Raw genomic sequence first — 21,353 nt, forward strand, 5'->3', positions numbered from 1 at the left:
TCAATTTGAAAATAACTACAATTTCAGGGGCTTTTATTTTTAGTAGACTCTCATTATCATATACCGAATTTTTTTTTGTAAGGGTTCGAACCGGATCAAATCAATTCTCTTTAACTTAAAACAAAGTAGAACCGATTCAATCAAAACCTTACCAAACCGATCTACACTATTGTTTGACTTTTTTTTTTTTTTTTTTACTATTGTTTGACTTGATGATAGGCTATTTCCTAAAACCGAAGATTTCAATAAACCAAGTAAGCTGAACCGAAACCAAATCAAAATCACGGATTAGACCGACCAATCGTAGAAAGACCATAGATTGGTAAAGGACGTAGTTAGTAAGGGCATAACTGTCTTTTAATAGTGTCAATATATACAAGTGTGTATATCATCATCACACACTGTTTCTTTTCTTATATATGATTGATTTGTTTCACTCCTTGTTCTTGGAAGATCGGTCTTTTCTTTGACCACCAAGAATACGAGAAATCTGCAATCCTCTGCTAAATGCTTGGTTAAAGAGCATTCTTGTCTGAAACTCAGACACGAAAGGGAACCAGGCCAAGAAGGCTACGGGAGTGAACAAAAGCAAACCCATCAGAATCTCATAACCTCGTGCTAGCGTCCTAACCGATGACCAGATTCCTAGCCGTTGAATCAGAGGCTTACAAGCTTGTGCGATCTGAAATACAAAGAATGTTTTGATTTTAATTGCAGTAGCAACCTATCTCACAAACCAGACAACACACAAAAGATATCTTAAAACCTTTTTTTAGGAGTTTAATGAGAACACTTACCAGTAACATTCCCCATCCGGTTGGCATGAAAGCGAGCATACAAAGGAAGATGTCCTTGGGTGTTAAAAGATGAAGAGCTATGAAAGTAACCAGAATCCCAAGAAATGTGAGGAACACAATACCCTTGATGATCCTGAAGAGAAGCTGGAAGCTTGTGCTGAACCGTTGTCTTCCCATACCCAAACCCTGTGATTAATTACATTCAGTTTAGTATCCAGCTTAAAACAATCTCGATCGAGCATAAGATTGTCGGTATCTTATACAGAAGCAACCCAAATGGAGTTAGTTACCATACCTTCACAATGAGTAGAATGAATAAGATCACGAACCATGAAGCTCCATAAATCTGTGAAACATCGAGAGTCAGTTTTTATGAAAAAACAAGACATTCAGTAAATAAGAAGAGCAATCTGAGGTGAGTAAGCAGCTCTCTCACCCACAAACTTTGATTTTCCTGTTTAAAAGTGCTGAGCTGATACACAAGTCCGTACTGAAAGATGAAGAAGCGTAAAGCCAAGATAATCTCGAGGATGATACCACGTTTCCCAGAGTGTCGAAGATGTCCTATTTCCTTCTCCCACCAAGACTCCCAACTCTTCTCTGGAGGAACACCAATCCCCCCTCGGTTATATATCCATTTATTCCAATCTGTCCAATCATCTACAATCTTTTGCCACTCGAAACCAGAGGGATTGAATAAGAACGGAGCAAAGAGCCAAGTCACCACCATGAACCATATCGAAACAGTAATCAGAATATATGTAACTACGCCTCTATAGGCGTGGCCAAATATCTGATACACAAGGAGGAGAATCATCAGCTCAAGACCCTTCACAAAATGACTCCGCGAGTAGAACCTATAGTTTTCAGCAAATTTTGCATGAAACACCACAAATCCACGCCCAGTTCCTCTATACTCCGCGCCTCCATGGAACAATGTTCGACCATAGTAATGAGTTTTTGTCCCGAGTTGGAACGTGAAAAATACAGAAGCGAGTTGTAATTGCATTAGGACAAAATCAATTAAGGCGTTATGGAATCCTCTCTCAAGTCCTATCTCCATCATCATAGGTAAGGCCATTAGAAAACCAATCTGCACAAATGATTGAGAAGCAAGTGCAGCTTGAAGAGGCAAGTTTGAACGAAAAGCTCTCTGGTTGCTCAACCCTTCTTCAAGACCACTTAGGACAAGATACAGCCGGCCATATAGAAATACATAGACCGTAAGCACAGTTAACTGTAAGAGAGACACAAATGTATCAGACTGATATAAACTTCCCATGTATCATAAAATCAGGAAAAAAAAAGATTTTTTGACCTACCATGGTACTGAAATAGAATCCAATTGTAGTGAAATAACAAGAAAGCATACGGAAGAAATCAAATCGGTGCCCCAGCCTATATAGATCACGGCTTAGAGTTTGCTCCCCGTTTCCGTTAGCTATCTTTGCCTCAAACATTGAAATCTGGTTGAGTCCCACATCTCTCCCTTTACCGACTTGTATGTATTCATGATGAGTCACATTGCCTTCACGAAGTGTAGAGTTGAAACCTGAATACAGCAAAAGCATGAGAAAACGTATGGAGCCAGATCATATATGTTTCACCAGAGAAAAGGCGTCGATGCAAGTACCTGCAAATATGTCTTCACTAAGATTGATAACTTTAGAAGCTTTGCAGACCCCTCCTCTGGTAAGGTGAAACAATCGATCAAAAACATCTGGATGACCGTAATGGAATCGTACCCTGGGGGAGTTGAAACGAAAGTTATAAATCCAGGTCTCCCTTCAGCAAAACGGAATATCTATAAAAAAAAACTTACTTCAAGGGGCTAGCTAGCACCCTCTGCCCAATAGTAACAAAGCTGTTTTCCTGATTTGACATAAACCATGCAAGAGAAGAAACACTGCCACAAGAACAAGACAATTAAAAAATCATTTTGTGCGCGAAGACCAAATTGACTATACAAGTCATACTGTGGTACCTTCCAGTGAAAATATGCTCTCTAAGTCCAAGTATTGTAGGCGTTCTTACACCTCCATGCTTTTCAAGAAATTCTTGCAGCAAGTTCCTCATTTTGAAAGCTTCCTCCATGTAATTGTCCTGTTTTATCGAATGTTAAGATCAATATTTTAACTATGAGCGTTAAGAGATTAACTAGGTAACTCAGCCCAGATAAAAATGAAAAATTGGTAGGCGCGCACCTGGTTCATGTCTATTGTCTGTAACCCTTCTCCACGAGTAAAAATGATCGAATGGTTCTGATTCTCCGGCTTTCCCTCTCCTAGTATTGCCGGTCCTGGTAACTTAATCCTATAAATGACCTACAGAATTAAATATAAACTCAGTTTCCAAAACCAGAACACAACAATGAGGCCGCAAATAATTATTTTCAGGAAAATCATGCAAATGAGAAGAACACCAAAAATAAAATAAAAAAGCCACAAGGAGATAGAGATAGGAAAAACCTCATATGTTACTAGAGAGCCTCACTTGCAGAAATAATTGAGCCCCAAAGTTAAAAATGTTCTAGAAAGTTTTCATCGAGTTATCTTAAATCTTTACCTGGTCTAGTGTTTGCACAGATTCAGAAGAATCCATAGCTTTGGTCTGCGGAGCGGCTTTGACGAGGGCGGAGTAATAAATTTTTTCGTCCGCCCCTTTGTAGCTGTCTTTATGTGTTTGTTCAACCTCATCGATATATGCAACACGTAGAGATGGGTACCTGCAATGCAACAGAGAAATAGTAAACTTAACTCTGAAAAAGATGTAACTATGTAGAATTATGATGAAAATAGACATACGTGGTCATAAGCCTCAAGATGTCTTTAGCACGTTGATCACCAGATCTCTTCTGAATACTGTATTGTTGGCATGAAACCACAAAGGTGAATTTCATGTCAGCAAGTGCTTGACACTGAGCCCAGAGTGAGTTTCCGCTCTTTGGTGCGTCTTCACTAGTTAACTCGAGAGCCTTGTACCCTTTCATTAATTCTTAAACAAAACAAAAGCAGTTTTAGTAACGTTTTCGCAGTTTCCATGAATGAAATATAAATCATAACGATGATTCCTAAGGCACCTTCATCCTTTGCCATATCAAGGAAGGCTTGGAGCTCCAAAGCCTTCCGGTAATACATCATGCCTCGCACTGATTGATCAAAATCAGAAAAATCAGGCATAACGCATATAGCAAAACAAAATATACAGCAGCTAAAACGTGAAGAACAGTTTCCTTGCCAAAGGAACTGAAAAAGCTACATACCAGTTTTGGTTAGTGTTTGGCCTCTGTAAGATGCCCACAGACGAAGCTCCTCTTCCAGCTCTTCTCTTGCTCTGAGTTGTTCTTCGCTGTCACATTTAACTCGTTCCAGAAAGTTTGTCCACTCATCTAAGGTAAACCACTGGCTCAGTTTACAGAAATTATATCCAGAACACAATTATGGTGGCACAAGACATTTAAAGAAAGAAGAAAAAGTGAAACCTGGAAAGATCTTCTGCAAGTAAAATAGTATAGAGACTCCATCTTCATTTTGCTTCTCCAAGCCGAAAATGGAGAATAGAACATCCTCTGAATAGTATGGTGTTAGGACCCTATGGAATAGCAAAAGTGTAGATTATGTAGGGCTATTGGTATATGTACTTCTTCACTTCTCGTAGGAATGTTGAAATTAGAAAAATTTATCAATCAAAACATTCATTCATACATGAACATGCAAAATGTGACCAAAAAAGTTAAATTGGAAGTGAATAGAACTTACGAAAATGAAAGCATGTTGCGGATTTTGGGTGCATCCGGCATTTCCATGAATAATGAATTAGAAAAGAAAGTAAGACGCCTCCGAGCTTCCAAGTTGGATGGCACATCCATAGCCGACTCTTTGACAGTAAGTAAAAGATGAAGCCTCTTGATCTGCACAATTAAAAAACGGAGGGATAAATATCTTAGAATGTCCTTACGCAATAGAGATTAAATACACCATTATTGTGGGAACAAGACTGAAACAAATAGACGAATTTTAAAGAGGAGACTTGCTTTTTCTTTCCAGGCTTCTGTTTGAGAGTACACTGGGAATCTAAGTTGGCTGAAATATTTGCGCTGTTGATGAAGAGGAGTCATTACGTCATACTTGACATAAGTTCCATTGTGGGTTGACTCCATCATGCTATGGAAAGAAAACTCTAAATGAGTATGCTTCAAACAACATTAATCAAACCATTCAGCAGAAAGCCTATCTCAAATGATCTTACCTAGGGACCTCTTCCTCCATTATGTCTCTTGTCACTACTTCTAACATGTTTAGCAAGACGATTACAATTTGGTCCTTGTCTTCTTCTCTGTTTTCCATCTGTGGCAAGTAGACTCCTCTCAGTTATTTCTTTGAATTCATGCTAATGTTGCAGAGGTGTTCAACATGGTAAGGCTACAAGACTTACCAAATACTCAATTAGTCGAACAAACTGACCATACAGATCAGGAAGAGCACTCAAGTTCAACTCCATAATCAGTGTTTCGTTCTTTATATGCTCATCAATCTTGGAGAATATTTCGTTTATGACCCTGCACAAGACCAATAGATTAGGAAAGTAAAATGTATTTTCCGAGTCAAAGCACAACTTCAATTTGTAAAACTTACTGTCCTTCTCGTTCTCCAACCACCAAAAAGTTTATAAGATTTTTAAAAGAGGCATAGCACTCTCTGACTGCACAAGTCATGTAATTGTCAACACTCAATCTCTTTTTCAGTTCACGGTCTTTTCCATTGCTATCTTTTGCCATATCCAAAGCTATTGGGATCTAAAACATTTAGCCATAAATGATCAAAATAAGAACAGAAAGCCAACCTAAGATTATAGTTAAGACCAAGACACATACTCACCTTACTGGCCAGCAGAAAAGGTGGCCAACGGAAAAGATCTAGATCAGGGTCAGCCCAATATGGCACAAGCAGGAGTTCCATTTCCCTGCATATTAATGAATATTATCAACGAAGTCTTCTCCGGATAAAAGGATTTAATAATCATTAGATTAAAATAAGAAGGAAAATTTCAGTCACACTCAACCTATTGCTAATCAAATCCTCCTCTCGGAAACTACTGATAATTTTGTTCCACATCTGAGCAAATCGTGCGGCCTCGTCTTTACTAGATGGAATCTGTAATTACCAATACATAACACAATTTTGAAATGGAGCTGACTGAGAGAACAAACATTTGTTACTAAATATTGGTTTGTGTTATATATTTCATCTACTGGTATAAGAGAAGTGTTCAGACCTGCTCGAACTTGCGAGAGAAGGTCGCCATCATCCCCCTTTTCTTTGGAGTTTCACTCTTCTCATTTGGAACCAAGCAAGCATTAAAGGCCTCTGGTAAGGACTGAAATCTAGACCTCAACATTCCTAGTGTTCGGATCTGCAAATGAAATAAACTTCTTTTCAGACATTATATCAGGAAGTGAGAGCATGCCACTTCAAGTTCCATTTCATTGTAAAAGTTGTAAGGAAAGCAAGAATGAACCTCTCCAAGACGTCGAAAAGCTCCATTTAAACCACCAACCAGAGTTGATACTATAGCATACCATATTTGAGTGTCCATGAAATAAACCTGCATATTAAAGTTAGCATAGATAGGGGAGACCATAAAAAGGAAGCATAAGGCAATGAAAGATCTGAAAACTCACAAGAATAACAGGTGACCAAAGAGCGATCACCACACCCATATTACTCTTGGCTGAAAAAAACAACTAGATTGTTCAATAAAATTCATTATGCAATGTGCTAATACCTACATCCTATTAGGCATTACCGTGAGGGAAAAACTCGTGCCAGCGGTAGACTGATATATGAACTCGCATAATATCCTTGGTTGGTTTAACAAGAGGCTTAATCTGCTTTGAAGATGGAAAGTATGAGAAACATTTATATTTGTGGACTAAATAACAATGTCACTAGAATTTGTCAGTGGTTGTTAGAACTTTTAAATGCTCCTTACATGGTGCTCTTGTTATACTACTAAAACAACAGATTAAATATATGTAAAATAGCTGTACCTCTGCATAAAAACTGAATGCAAGCTTTGATATTAGAAGTACAACCCAGAACATCGTGTACCTAGATATCAAACCTCGTTTAGCAGTGTGGCAAGAACAATCAACATTTTAACCATAGCATGCAGATTTTACACTCTTACTTGAAAAGTGACCATGCACTCTCATGCATACCCCTCCCTATATACAGTCTTGGCTGTGTCAACAAAAAATAAAGATTAGTCGCCTCCCTTATTTAGCATTCGGACTGGCTATTTATAGAGATAAAATATATGGATAAAATACCTGAGACCACCACATCATCAGCATCACTATTTTAAAGTCAGACCTTTCAAGATAACGTCGGATAAATGGGAACGCAAAGAGCACCGTAGAGAGCATATTTGGGGATAAGTAGATAAGAATGACCGTAATGAAAAAGGAAGGTGAGGAATTGTGGTGTCCCCCAAACCAGTTTTTTATGGTCTGCGCAAAACCAGAAGGGGTCCTCCAGCTGTATGCGTACGTTAGTGGCATGAGAACAACCCATACTGCAGCTGCAACTACCTTGAAGATAAATCTGAGCTTCACATGGAATGACATACTATGTCTTGATTTCCAGCTTAGAGCTATATCAAGGACAGCTGAAACTCGCAAGCATTCAGAGACTAGTTAGAGATAATCGATTTCCCTTTACTTACAGCATGAAAATATAATTGGATGAAACCACACAACAATTATTCTTCCTAACAAATAAGACTGCGTGCAAACATGATCAATTGTGAAATTAAAGAGAAGTGTACAACAACTATTCCTACTGATTCACATCAAGTCTTCATAAAAATTACATGTATAAACTGTCAGATAATTATTAATGAACCGCATGAAAGTGGCATAAGTTCACGAATCATTACCTTGTGCAAGTTTTAATATAGCTGCCGTAATGAAGATGCTCAAAACCTTTAGGAAGACATCACCTTGAAAGATGCCGCTCAAATCCCCAGATCCATTCCAAGAAATTATGATCATTGCCTTAAAAAAATTATAAATACATCAGATCACATGACCCGTCAAGAAAATACAAGTTTGGAAATTAAATACTAATTAGTCGTACCTGCAAAGACAGGATATAGAAACTCCACATTCTATCGAAACTTCTAAATATATGCCAGAAGGAGCGTGTCTCAACAAAATTGACTTTGCCCATCCACTTATCTCCAGTTTTGGGTTTATTCTGTAGCAATGTGAACATCAACTATGAAATTCTAGATACACAAAACTTGAGAAAATTAATGAAACTCTTCTACCTAACGTTTCTCATGACTTGTTGAAAATGCAAGTAACTTTAACAGACATTTTGAACAGTTCAAGTTGGGAAATAGTTTGATATCAAACACTTAGTTAAAAAAAATTATAAGACAAGAGATTCAAACTATTTTGTAAACAAGAATCAAAAATAACGAAAGCCATCAGTCAGTTTCTTCTACCCGTACCTCCCTTTTGTCAAGTCTAAGTTCTTCAGCTGTCTGACAAAAGAAATCAGCATCAGCTCGCATAGGCCACCCTAACCGAAAGCACCGAATTGACCTACAAGTTAAAAGACATGAAGTTCCACCATGAAGAAATGTAAAAGACGTGTCTTTACAGAATGTTACGAGATGATCAACTGCCTTGTACCAAAAATATTCATTCAAGTCGTCGTAGTTTCTCCACTCAGAATGCTTTGATTTTCCTCCCCTACTTCTCTTTGCTTCCTATAGTGCACAAATATGAAGATGACTATGAAGGAAATGGATCGGACGAAAGCTAAAGAAGACAAAATGATCAAGACTTTAAAACCGAAGCAACCAACCTTTGCTATTGTTTTGTATATAGGAGTAACTACTTTTTGCAGGAAGGCTTCATCTTCACCACCATATGCAGGTTTAATATGCTCCCCTGTCATTGGACTAACAGTCCCAGCCAACATTCCATACAACTCGAAAGCCATCTGAACAAATTCAGAAAATCAAATCACACGGAGTTAGACACAGGTAGCAAAAAAACTCCTACTCAAATTAAGCATTACTAAGTCCTTGCACTGGTTTATTGACTCATCATCACTATATATAACGTTTGGATTTCTTCTAATTTTAGTAGTCAATTAGTAGGTATTAGCAAAGATCACGATTTGATCACAACCCTTCGCTAAACTGAACTGATATTTTTTAGAGAATGACACACACATGGTTACTTAAGATAGATAGGGTAGACTGTTTTTTTAGCATACATGGTGATATATATAGCAGAGGCATTCTGGCAAAAATCTCAGGTTTGCAGCTTCTCCCCAAATCAAAAGATAGAGTCCCATGTACAGCAGTTTCCGCTGCTGAACCTCTTGTTGAATCGTCGGCAACCTACAAGCGGGAAAAGGAGAGATAATCAGATAACTAAGCATAATGCGTATAAATCCACAGTATAAGCTACATATGTTTCTATATTCCTAGAAAGAACAAAATGAGGTGTTACAAGGAGAAGCCCTCACCAAAGGCTGCTCTTCCGACCCAAATACTTGCACCATTTTTTGTAGTTTTTGAAAAGTTTCTTCATGACTATAGTCAATGCGCGATCATCCAACTGGAGGCGGGAATAGTAATTTTGGCCGTTAGTGCAGATACAGAAGAATTAGACAGGCAAGGAAACATGATATCCAAGTTCAAAAGTATACATACTCTTGGTTGCTGTTCAGGTCTCGGAAACTGTCGAATGTGGACATTAGCAAGTAACAGAATCAAGTGCTCTCTTTGATTCGAAACATTATCTTTCTGCCATTTAAAGGTTTGGATCAATCAGCACAGTGAGAAATTGTCCGTCAACTATACTAAAACAGGATATTCACTAGCATCACCTGAAATCCAAACATAGTTTGAAGCCAATCTAGCATGTCTTCATCGAGTTTCTTCTTGTGACCTGCTGGCCATGGTAAGCCCCTAGTGTTACGAAGTGCAGTTACTGTAGCTTGTATCTGCAGAACAGTAAGCAACTGTTTAATTTTGTCTCAAAGGACGAAAGACAATCGAAACAGTTAGTTAAATGTTTGGTTAACCTCAGGAAGTCTCATTATAGCCTGATTTTGACTATCAGGATCAAGAGGAAGAATGTTGTAAGGCACGTAGATTTGGCTTTTTTCTTCCACCTTTGTATGAGCCTCCAAAATCTACCAGCAAGAAAAAGGATGAACAAAAACAAGTGAAGTGAGCTAATAATTTGGTGACCCAATTCATGAGAGTATCAAGATGTTTCCATGAAAGCATGGCTAAGAACCTGCATAAGAACAGAAGCAAGAGATTTAAACACAACGAGATATAATTCACTATCAGCTTTACCTCATCAGCCACTTCCACATCTTCTGTCTGATTAACAGCTTTCAAGACTTCAAAGAGAACAGCAGCAGTTTGATATGCCTTTGTAAGTTGAGCACTACAAGTAAAACAAATTTGTAGTATAAATGAGAAACACAGAAAGATAGAATTCCAGCAGATTTGGCTGAACAAACAGTTCCATCAAACACAAACCGGTCAGCTTTGTCAGCAGCGTTTTGCAAAGCTTGGATGTATTTCTTGTAGTAGTGCTGATAGAAACTCTGCATCTCGCGTGCATCACTCTTCTGCTTTCCTGCAAGAGTTGTTTCATTCTCCTGCAGAAATTTAAGACATAAGGCGAAATGACACATTATCCCCTGGCAAGACAACAGCATGAAGATGGAAAAACTCAAGCAGAGTAAATGAAGCGACGATATTCACCCGTTCTAACCGTTGAAGAAGCGCAGTCTTAAACTGGCGAACACCACGTCCACCTGATGTAGGATCAAGCCTGTGTGCCTTCTCGAACGCATAAAACCGACCTGAGAGAAACATCCATGGATTTTGTCAAGATCATTTAAGATGAGCAAATCACATCATCAGGCGATTTTTTTTCAACTCACATAAGTAAGCAACACGCGGGTTACTAGCTTCAACTTCATTAGCTACACGAAGGATAGGAGCAATCTCCACAAGAGACGATGGCACAACTTCACTGTCCAGCATAGCCTCTCCAAGATTACCAGCAGTTTGAGTCCGCAGAATCCGCCTCTGGGGCGGAGGCGGATCAGGTCCTCTCCTTTGAGCCATGATCTTCTAAATTCTACTAAAAATAAACTGAGCCCAAAGATGATGATAAGTATCTGTCAAATCAAAAGAGCTTTTACACCATCCATCAAAAAGAACAAACTTCGAGAAGTATAATTAAACTGAAAAAGAGCAAATCATAAGCTCTATGAAAGAGATTGCAATCAAACAACACAACCCGACCACAGACAATAAAAAATAACATGATTTGTTTCACTCCGAAGCAAGATGAGATATACTCCTATAAAATAGATATCATCGAAAAGAGGCGAATACTAGAAAAAGTTGCTTTTTCAGTAAAAAAAAGGAATCTAACTGACCAAAAAGTAGCAGAAGATGTGTAAAGCACAAACTTTTTATCACGAAACCTAATTACCCAGAACCTCGATCCACCACCACCACCACCACTGTCTTCGCTAATCTATACCGAGACCCAAGAACTCTGATTTTATAAGTTAGAAAGGCTTCAACTTTGATAGTATCGACAATAAAATCAATCAACTAGATTACAATCCAATTGATAACTAATTTAAAATTACTCAGATGAAGAAGACCCAGAAGACGAATCTATAGTTTCACTCATAATAAAGAGTTCAGTGAATCACCCAAGTTTAAAAATTTAACCTTTGAATTTAACCCCACAAAGCTTCCAACCCCATAAACCCAGAGATCAATCATTACCTGGGCAAAAAGAGGAAAAATTAAAGAGAAGCGGAGGACCACCAAAAACCCTAAGAAAGCTTCAAGGAGAAGCAAGAAGAAGCTATCATCTTCCCCCAACCCCAAAGTAGTAGTAGTATCCGAGAGAGAGAGAGAGAGTATGAGTAAGAGAGAGAAAGAGAGAGAATTGGGGATAAAGATTTGGGAAAAGCAACGGGAACAAGACAGGCGCCAATGTCTTTTTGGTTACTACTAATTAATCAAGAATGTTTGTCCACGACGACATGTTATCTCCCCCATATTCCAATGTTCCTAAATGCTTTTTCACTCTTTAGAAGATGCTCGGTCCTTCTTCTTTCTTCCTCCTATGTTTTTTTTTTCACCTACTTATGTTAGTTTAATCATATTATACAGAGAAAAAGTTAAATTCTATTTATGCCAAAGGGTTCTTTTATTATTCTCGTCGATTGAAAATGGAAATTGTATATATAATAGGAACATGAAATATTAGTTCGATATTCTTTTTACATTTTTTTTTGTTAATACTTTTTTTTACATTTAGAGTATTTATAGGTCTGATTGGTAACATAGCCAAAGCTCTAAACTTTAAAAAAGAGTTGTATATGAAATTGTACAAAAAAATAAAGTTTATAAAGCTTAAAAACTGTACAAATAGTAAAGCTTTGTTTTTGTCACCAATCAAAGCCTATATAAACCATACTGGAGACGAATCCAAAAAACATTTAAGGTCATTCATTCATTTTTTTTTAAATCATTTATATAAATAGTATAATATTGTATTGGAAGAAGAAAAATAAAGTTTAGAAAGTCAATAATATGTCACAATCCGTTTTTATGGATCGATTTGTGACTGTCGTGTTATTTTCAAAAAGTTATTTCAACTAAAATAAATTGTTGTGCTTTAGTGAATTTAGTGAAGGGCGTAGAGAACTCAAGTTGTTGAGTCCATTCGAAGTTAGGCAGAGTAATTCGATAAAGTTTGGATGTTATGTCACACTAATCGAGAATCAAGTTGTGATCTGTGAAACCTATTCTCTAATGAGCCCAAAATGGGACAAAAATAGTGAATAATGTACATAGTTTAAAACTTAAAAGTACATCGTTATTCTCTTTTTTTTCTATAATTAACCTCCATAATTAAAAAAAAAAAAAAAAAAAAAAAGAAGAGAAACCATAATATTGGTTGAAAAACAAAAACTTCATGAGGAGGGACAAAAGATGGCTTCCTCCTACAAATGCATATGTGGGTGAATTCTTTGCAACGACCGTCGGTAACACCTTCGCGGTTTCGCTAATGCATACTTGTCGACAATTCCTCCATTTCATACACATGCCCTTCCAGTTTAGTTCAGGTTCTTCTCTTTGCTTCACACATATGTTGTCCGCGTCAACCATATCTCTAATTATTTTTATGTTTTTATTCAATAAGAAAATGACGCAAACTTTTGTCACTACTACATTTACAACCATTTTTATGGCACCCATCCCATGCCTAATATTTTCAATGTAACGCCTAAATAGCTGTAACCACAATTGGTGATAAATATAGCTTTGCTAAAAAAATCAAATACTAGTAATATAATTGGCTATAAATGATGAAAGTTATGTAAAATTTATTTGATTTACAATAGCCTATCGATTTTTTTAGCTACAAAACAAAAGCCCATCGCAAATTAGGAGAATATTTCTAGTTATATTGTGGACCTATTCTACAACATCATCAAATACTAAAATTAATTAGTACACGCATAAACCAATGTATTAAATTAAAAGCGGATTTTATTATATGTGTTTAGTAATTTTGGTTATAGCGTAACTACTAACTACGTACTTTATATTGTGACAAACTATAATTGCATGCCTGGTGGCTGCTGGTGTGGCGGGCGAGAAGTACGATTAAGAAAGAAAAAAAAAATGGTTGAGCTTAACTGCATTGAACTCTTCATGTCTTTTGTTAGCAACTATTTAAGATATAATTTTTGAAATTGAAGTTTACTTGTAAAAAATTAGTGTGAGAATGTCGTATTTTATACTGTAGTAAACACATGTGCACGCACCTGGACACACGTGTATAGTTTCTGTATTTGTTTTTGGGTCAACGTGTATGAAGCTCTATTGGTATAGGAGCAACGTATTCTCTCTTTCTCGATGAATACGACAATGAAGAACAATGGAAACATGTGAATTAAAATCTGATCTTTTAAGAAAAATATCTGCAAAATGCATACGATCGAGTTTGTGTTCTTAACTTCTTATATAACTGTAGTCTGTATACTAGTCAAAGAAATAAATGTCGATTTCTTTTTCTTTTATAAAAAAAAAAAAAAAATCTTTTTCTTGGCATCCATAATAAATTCTTCAAGTTAAATTTATATCATCGTAAACTTTATTAAATTTACAAAACAGTTATATTTCTAATGCAAATAATTTCTTTAAATAAATTTTCATTATAAATATATTGAGTATTTATTTTGTAGCTAGTAAGCCAGTAGGAGGAGTATGTATATACAATTTTATTTTAAACTTACTAATTTGCGAAATAAAAAAATCATAAAGCTCTCTACATAATTCTGGTGTAATATTTAATTAGAATTCTTGAACTTAATAATATCATAAATAAAAATATAAAAAATAGGTTGGCTGGTGAATCTGGTTTCTATGTTTGCTTCACACTTGTCAGTCTAGAAAACCGACAATAAAATTAATTTTTATGTTGGATTCACATGTTTGTTTGGCTGTTTGTTACATAAAAATATAATGTTTTCTAACATTTTATTTGAATAATGAACTGTATGTTATGGTTTCACAGTTAATGATTTAGTAAATCCACTAGTAAACATATCCGATCTAAGATGCAAATCTTAAACACATCCATCAATAGTTGTTGGACCATCCAATTCAATGAAGTAGGTCGGTTTAACTTCCCGATAACCGGTCACCGGCACATACTGTATGTATGTCTTCGGAAAAGACGAAACTCTCTTTACTAAGTGCCGTCTTCACTTTGTCAACTTTAGTTGTTTAGTCCTTTGAGAACAACAAAGAATCTCCTTCTTCGTCTACCAAAGGTCATTATCTCTTTTTCTTATTTTTCTTCGTCCTTTGTTTTTTAATCTTCTCAGCAATTCTCATTCGATCTTCTCTACAGTTTGTGTTAACGATGAGGAGGTGCTATTCCAAATTCACTGCTTACCACTTGGGTTTCAAAAATTCCAACTTTCTCCTGGTAAAAATCCAAACTTTTTCTCTATTTTGCTAATTCTCTCTTCTGCTAACGGGTTTTGCTTTTCTTTTCGGATTGATTTTAATTGTTTAAGAGCTGATGAAATGTTAATATGTGTGTGCTGATGGTGAAATCAATACTTAATTGTGGTCTCTTCCCTTCTTGTGTATATATCTTTTTTTAGCAGGTTGGTTCAGGCTCGGTGTCAAGAACTATTGCTACTACTAGTGAGCGTTCGTTTAGCAATTATGCAGCTCAAGTTGATCAGAGTCAGACCAAAGACAATCCTTTTTCTGACATGTTGATTGATTCTTTTGGTCGGTTACATACCTACTTGAGGATATCTTTGACTGAGCGCTGTAACCTCCGGTGTCAGTATTGTATGCCCTCTGAAGGTGTGGAACTTACTCCTAATTCTGACTTGTTGTCACAGTCTGAGATTGTTAGGTTGGCTGGCCTTTTTGTTTCTGCTGGGGTTAACAAGATTAGGCTGACCGGTGGTGAGCCTACCGTTAGGAAAGATATCGAAGAGATTTGTATGCAGTTGTCTAGCTTAAAAGGGTTGAAGAATTTGGCTATCACTACCAACGGTATCACTCTTGCTAGAAAGCTACCAAAGCTTCAAGAATGTGGCCTTGATTCGCTAAATATTAGCTTGGATACTCTTGTTCCAGCAAAGTTTGAGTTTCTGACTAGACGTAAAGGGCACGATAGGGTTCTGAAATCAATTGATACTGCTATTGAGCTTGGATACAATCCTGTGAAAGTATGTTAATATAATCCCTCCCTCATTTTTTCCATTTGATTGCAGCAGAACGTTATTTGATGGTCGAGAGTGTTTTTTTGTATCGTCCTTGGTCTTCTTGACAGGTCAATTGTGTTGTGATGAGGGGATTGAATGATGATGAGATCTGTGATTTTGTGGAGTTGACACGAGATAAGCCAATCAATGTTCGGTTCATTGAGTTTATGCCCTTTGATGGAAATGTTTGGAATGTAAAGAAACTTGTGCCTTATGCAGAAGTGATGGATAAAGTGGTAAGGTAGAATGTTCTCAAAATGTTTGGCCTTTTTTTGAGATTAGTCAACGTTTCCTTGAGCATTTTCATGATTGGTTTTAGTTGTTATGGTAAACAGGTCAAGGGCTTTCCGAGTATAAAACGTATGCAAGATCACCCTACTGAAACAGCTAAGAACTTCACGATCGATGGGCATTGCGGTTCTGTTTCTTTCATCACATCTATGACAGAACACTTCTGTGCTGGCTGCAATAGATTAAGACTTCTTGCAGATGGGAACTTCAAAGTTTGCTTGTTTGGTCCTTCAGAGGTATCCAAACTTTTTGTCGTTGCTGAAAGTTAGTAATTGTTTGATTTAAGTGGCTGAGTTACAAGTGTGAAATAATTTGATTACCGGTACACTTGTGTATTCGTGGTTGCTTCTCAATAATGTTGAAAATGATATTCATGTTGTTACCTGTAAACAGGTTAGTTTGAGAGATCCTCTCCGGTCTGGTGCTGATGACGAGGCGCTAAGGGAAATTATAGGCGCTGCTGTATGTATTCTTTAGTTGCTTCATCTGGTTTTACCAATCGTTACGAAATCGTTCCTCTATTTTCGGTTGTATTTGAGACTTAACAATTCACAATGGGTTTCAGGTGAAGAGGAAGAAAGCCGCACACGCTGGAATGCTTGACATTGCCAAAACAGCTAATAGACCAATGATACACATCGGTGGCTAAGCTCCGCTCACGTAAGTTCTTGAAGCCATTGTTTATGATTAACGAGAACCTGCAATCAGATAATGCTTTAACATTACTACCAACCAGATAAGCATTAGACCAACAAAATGTCTGATTTGTTATGTAACTCATTAAAGTTGATACTTCGCTTTCTCGAACCAATTTTTTATCTTTGTTTTGATTTAAGGGGATCTCGGTAACAGTCTTTGATGCATTGAACCGTTTAGCGTACTCTGCATTTTGTTTTACGTGACCGTATCACGTTGTTTTCCTCTTTACAGGTTGGTCAGGTTCCTGAAAAAATACACTACAAGGAACATTAAGTTTTATATCTTGTAAGAATCTATCCGCTGCTCCCAACTCTGTGCCAAACTTTTTTGCAAACAACAAGACTGAAGAGTTTTCTCAATATGTTTCTTCTCTATCCGTAACAATATGTTTCTTCTCTGTTACACTGTACAGGAACTCAGTATCATCACTACATGAACCTTTTTCTTATTTATTGCAAAGTACCTTTCTTTTTTACGAAAATAAATTAATCTAAGATACATATTGATAAGGGATTTTAACCTTTACTAGGTTTTGATACCCCTGATCGTTTCCTATTTACACAATTTGTCGATTGTCCTTGAGGTTGGAGTAAAAAGATCATATAAGAATAGAAATTGAACAATCGTCGATTTATTTCTCAAATGGTAAATCAATTGAACTGAAACACCTAGTAGAAAAATCTAGAGAAAACGTGAGGTACTTGCGTTGCTATGCACATAAAGAAGGTTCAATCTGAAAATCTTCTTCTTATAAGTTCTTAAGCCACTTCTGATAAGTCTAGAGTTAGATAATGCATTCCAAAACTTGCTATTCTAGGTGGTAGTTCAATGTAATAATACGTCTATAGCATTCATACAAATATTTTTCTTCGACTGAAGAATAAAAAACAGTACCAAAGAAAAAAAATTCAGTGGGTGAATTTGCTGAATAACCAAAAAAAAAAACCTAACAAATAATATAACCTGAAAAAATTAGAAATTTAGGATTAATGGTAGGGTAAATTACAATTTTGGGTTTTATGGTTTGAGGGTAGCGGCGGATAAGGGTGGAAGGCAGTGATGGTCCGGTGGTGGTCTGGTGGCATCCGACGATGGTCTGGCGGCATCCAATGGTGGTCCGGCGACTTCAAGTGATGGTCCGGCGACTTTAGGCGGTAGTCCGGTGGCTTCCGGCAGTGGTTCAGCGGCTTCCCGAAATTACAATTTAAAAAAAAACTAAAAATCTTAATATTCGCTCCGAAATTTATGCTTCTCAAACTGTATAAAGGCCATTGTCGACGTCTTTCCAGTCATCATCTCTCACATTCGTCCAATTTCTTTTTTTTTGAATGTTTGTTTTTTTTTTAATTTTCTTTTAGCTTCATAACTAACATGTATGGTGTATTTGTGTAGGATGAAATAAAACATGAACCAGATACTGAACCGAAAGCACCAAGCGAGTTTTCATCTTGATCTATTCTTTTTCTATTTTATTTTATTTTATTTATTTCATAAACTTTTGAATTTCTAGATTTCTAATTTAATAGATCTTATTGTGAGGTGTTTCTGTTTTGTTTAGTCTGCATCACTAATATATTTGCTATTCTTTTGTTTGGCAGTTTAATTAAATTATAAGAGATCATTCATACCAGGTTATCCCTCTCTTTCGTCCATCTTTGTTTTTTTTTTAATGTGTTTTTTTTTTAACTTATATGCTATTTGTGTATGATGAAAGAAAGCATTAATCGAATAGCACCAAGTGAGTTTTTACCTAAATTGTTTCTAATTATATTTAATTTTTATTTTCAATTTATTTCATACTTGACCGCAGGTTTAAAATTTAAAATATACTTATTATTCATATAATTTACTATAGTACATTTAAAAAATATAAAACATATTAGTTACATATATAGATAAAATAATAAATAAATTATTTTATGCATCCCTAAACAAAACTATAGCTCCGCGGTGTACTGCGGGTGAATATCTAGTTTACAGAGAATAAATAGTCTCATTGATTTTATGCAGATTAATCTTTAAAAGTTTAGATTTTTATTATTCAATGTCAGCATTAAACACAAATATTTGTTATCATAATCAATAGAAATCTGACCGATTTTGGATTATTTGATTGCAAGCAGAATACATTGTTATTGTTTCTATGAACACTCAAACTATAGCATGAAGGTAAGGAATATTCCTTAAATTAATATTTGAATACGCTTTTATTGTTTAATATCCATACTAAGGTATTGGTTTGAGATTCATAAAGATTTTTGAAGAATTCAACAAAATCATTAAGTGGAAGATTGTTAAAGATTGTTAAAGATTACTAGAGAGTTTTGTTGATTACTTTTCTAAAATCTTGTAAAGTCTTCCAAACAATCCATGTATTTTTATGATACTTTTCATGACTTTAATTTGTAAATAGAGTGTCTAAAATCATGAACCAATAACATAATAATTGAACTCATTAAAAATCTTAGATTTTTTGTTTTAATTGAATAACACAAAAAATTTAACGACTTTATAAAAGTCTGAATCCAATAACCCAGATTTGTTAAGATATTAAATGACTTTTTTACAAATCACAAACTAATAACAATAAACTTTAACAGAGTTTAACAAAATATTGATCTAATAACAACATATTTCACGTAACATTTAAAATCTTTAAAACTCTATTCAAATCTCAAACCAATAACCCCCACTAAATTATGGTAATCAAGGGGAATATAACAGATTTTAGGCTATTAAATAGGACTAGGTTAGTACCCGCACTACGCCGCGGGTTGTTTATAGATTTTTTTTAGATTTTTTTTTCTTTTTTTTTGTACTTTTTGAAATATACATATAAAATTTTTAATGTTGTTTAGAATCAAAATCATAATTAATAAAATATTTTATTGTGTTCTATGATAATTTGTTTCGTTATTATGTAAAGATTTAACAGCTGACTTAATACCATATTTGATATTAATTAAAGTCTCATGCTTTCCTCTCAGCACTATGACTCCATTATTAACCACCGAATTACATTAGTATTCTTGATAGTCGATAATTGATGTGCCAACACCACGTACGATGGTGCAGTTAACCATAATTCCGTCCAATGCATCCTGAACCACACGCTCTAACTCGGCTTCTAAAGAACTCGTGGCTTCATCAAGTAGCAACACTTTAGGGTCTTTAACAATTGCTCTGGCTATAATACTCTCTGCTTTTTGCCCACCTGATAATTGAACTCCTCTTTCACCCACCATTGTATCATAGACCTGCAATGGTAAGTACATCCTTCAGTCTAATCTGAAACCATGGAGTTAGGAATTAGGGCTAGACAATCTGTTTATTTGGTTCGAGTATTCCGGTTAAAGTTACCTGTTATAGGCCACTGATGAAGCCATGAGCGTAAGATAGGCCAGTTGCAGATACGATTTCGGTTTTGGTAGCATCTCCTCCTTTACCATAAACAATGTTTGCTATGATCGTTTCATTGAATGAAACAGGTTCTCCGCTCACCAATCCGGTTTGTTTTCTTAACAATGTTACTTTTCAAACAACCCTTCCTTTTTTTTCTAATAATAATAATAATTTACTAGTGGTCACATACCTACTAACAACCTAGCAACAAACAACAACAGCGAATAACAAAACAATTCTATTAAACCAATAAAAATTTCAACAATAACAACAATCCAATAACAATTAATGCAATAATCCAGAACCAACAATGAAATAACCAAGTTCCAACATCCTGCAATGTTTTATCAACTCAATACTAATAACCTAACATTAGCTAGACCACAATAAATCAAGCCTCTAGAACATCCTCCTCCTCATCGCCCTGATTCCACGATCACACTTTGCCTTTACCTGCACCACAAACACATATTGAGATGCATGAGTATTATTATAAACACTCAGTGAGGTCATCCTCCCATCTACTGGGCTATACACACAAGCAACTGAGATTCCATTGTTAAGCTAAACAAATAAACACAATCAACACATCAAACAAATCAAAACTCATCATTTGTTAAGATAGGTGTCGACCGACACCAGGTTGGTGTCAATCGACGCTAGCACAACATGGTGTCGACCGACACTGCTTCTGCAGACGTGAACTGCACGAACCCGAACGTCGATCCTCCGTTTCAAATCATCTAGAAACCGTCCCAAACTAACCCAAATGCCTCCGAAACCTATGGGAAACACGAAAACAACAAACCCAAGCAAGCAAACACCACAAATAGACAAAGAACAACCAAACAAAAGAGATCTCACGCTTAGATCAGCCATGGTCAAGCACTCACCTCTTTTGCAGGAAGATTTGATTGAGAAACGGTGGAAACAACACCTTAGGAAGGTTCTCCTTCGTTCCCAACAACAGCTCTCCCTTCTACAGCCACTGATCTCTCCAAAAACACCAAGAACATACCCAAAATCTCACAGAAACACTCTCCAACCCTTTATCTCCTTTTCCTCTCTTTTTCTCACTCAACGGCGACAAAACAAACAAAACCCCTCGACTTGGGTCGTCCTTTCCTTTAAATACACGGTTTAGATAACCCAACCAAACCAAACCAATGAAAATCACGAAATAAAATCAAACCTGATGAACCCAGAATTAGTGGTGTCGATCGACACACCCATGGTGTCGGTCGACACTCACTCTAAAAATACAAAAACTGGTTCGCGGATGTTA

At 36.2% G+C, this 21,353-nt stretch overlaps 2 protein-coding genes across 19 annotated transcripts; one reads left to right on the top strand and one right to left on the bottom strand.

Annotated features, from left to right (window-relative positions):
* Positions 1-301: 301 nt before the first annotated feature.
* On the bottom strand, positions 302-12,038 carry LOC104749670 (callose synthase 2). Of its 4 annotated transcripts, none has more exons than XM_087491622.1 (43): positions 11,652-12,038; positions 10,787-11,000; positions 10,605-10,705; positions 10,377-10,498; positions 10,188-10,281; positions 9,908-10,018; positions 9,710-9,826; positions 9,534-9,626; positions 9,347-9,438; positions 9,092-9,218; positions 8,675-8,812; positions 8,500-8,576; positions 8,316-8,409; positions 7,937-8,056; positions 7,737-7,854; positions 7,129-7,466; positions 6,987-7,039; positions 6,847-6,907; positions 6,603-6,684; positions 6,478-6,527; positions 6,315-6,401; positions 6,072-6,209; positions 5,859-5,950; positions 5,675-5,759; positions 5,432-5,592; positions 5,232-5,355; positions 5,046-5,143; positions 4,831-4,960; positions 4,556-4,707; positions 4,279-4,388; positions 4,060-4,185; positions 3,877-3,945; positions 3,602-3,791; positions 3,363-3,522; positions 3,002-3,121; positions 2,782-2,900; positions 2,620-2,703; positions 2,431-2,543; positions 2,120-2,349; positions 1,234-2,034; positions 1,093-1,143; positions 798-983; positions 302-682 (listed from the first exon to the last, which is right to left on the bottom strand). In XM_087491622.1, the coding sequence occupies exons 2-43, from the start codon at positions 10,971-10,973 to the stop codon at positions 434-436; spliced, it is 5,850 nt and encodes a 1,949-aa protein (XP_087347748.1). In that variant the 5' UTR covers positions 10,974-11,000; positions 11,652-12,038; the 3' UTR covers positions 302-433. The 4 variants fall into 4 exon arrangements, with proteins under 4 accessions (XP_087347748.1, XP_087347749.1, XP_087347751.1 ...); XM_087491623.1 differs by having other exon boundaries at positions 10,787-11,026; positions 11,652-12,024; XM_087491625.1 differs by having other exon boundaries at positions 11,595-11,842.
* A 2,357-nt stretch (positions 12,039-14,395) lies between these two features.
* LOC104749671 (GTP 3',8-cyclase) lies at positions 14,396-17,151 on the top strand. 15 transcript variants are annotated; one of them, XR_015584575.1, is made up of 9 exons: positions 14,444-14,719; positions 14,800-14,877; positions 15,062-15,640; positions 15,745-15,912; positions 16,012-16,203; positions 16,361-16,429; positions 16,533-16,627; positions 16,898-16,951; positions 17,079-17,151. XR_015584575.1 is itself a non-coding variant. In XM_087491629.1 (8 exons), exons 2-7 carry the CDS (start codon positions 14,812-14,814, stop codon positions 16,614-16,616), a joined length of 1,161 nt encoding a protein of 386 aa, XP_087347755.1. In that variant the 5' UTR covers positions 14,396-14,719; positions 14,800-14,811; the 3' UTR covers positions 16,617-16,627; positions 16,898-17,151. The 15 variants fall into 15 exon arrangements, 6 of the variants coding, with proteins under 6 accessions (XP_087347755.1, XP_087347756.1, XP_010469648.1 ...); XR_015584574.1 differs by having other exon boundaries at positions 14,515-14,719; positions 15,059-15,640; XR_015584571.1 differs by having other exon boundaries at positions 14,581-14,719; positions 15,059-15,640; positions 15,745-15,917; positions 15,996-16,203.
* The last annotated feature ends 4,202 nt before the right edge of the window (positions 17,152-21,353 follow it).

The sequence above is a fragment of the Camelina sativa genome, chromosome 16, assembly GCF_030686135.1.
Source record: "Camelina sativa cultivar CO46 ecotype springtype chromosome 16, ASM3068613v1".
In the NCBI taxonomy this organism is placed as follows: domain Eukaryota; kingdom Viridiplantae; phylum Streptophyta; class Magnoliopsida; order Brassicales; family Brassicaceae; genus Camelina; species Camelina sativa.

What these genes read in the sequence shown, in the direction of transcription:
- LOC104749671 (XM_010471346.3), top strand. Translation starts at nt 14,812, where the DNA reads ATGAGGAGGTGCTATTCCAAATTCACTGCTTACCACTTGGGTTTCAAA. An exon ending in GTGATGGATAAAGTGGTAAG is followed by an intron (nt 15,918 to 15,995) that starts GTAGAATGTTCT and finishes GATTGGTTTTAG; the next exon opens with TTGTTATGGTAAACAGGTCA. An exon ending in GCTTGTTTGGTCCTTCAGAG is followed by an intron (nt 16,204 to 16,360) that starts GTATCCAAACTT and finishes ACCTGTAAACAG; the next exon opens with GTTAGTTTGAGAGATCCTCT.
- LOC104749670 (XM_087491622.1), bottom strand. Translation starts at nt 10,973, where the DNA reads ATGGCTCAAAGGAGAGGACCTGATCCGCCTCCGCCCCAGAGGCGGATT. An exon ending in CTTGCAGAAGATCTTTCCAG is followed by an intron (nt 4,186 to 4,278) that starts GTTTCACTTTTT and finishes GGTTTACCTTAG; the next exon opens with ATGAGTGGACAAACTTTCTG. An exon ending in CCGGATGGGGAATGTTACTG is followed by an intron (nt 683 to 797) that starts GTAAGTGTTCTC and finishes TTTGTATTTCAG; the next exon opens with ATCGCACAAGCTTGTAAGCC.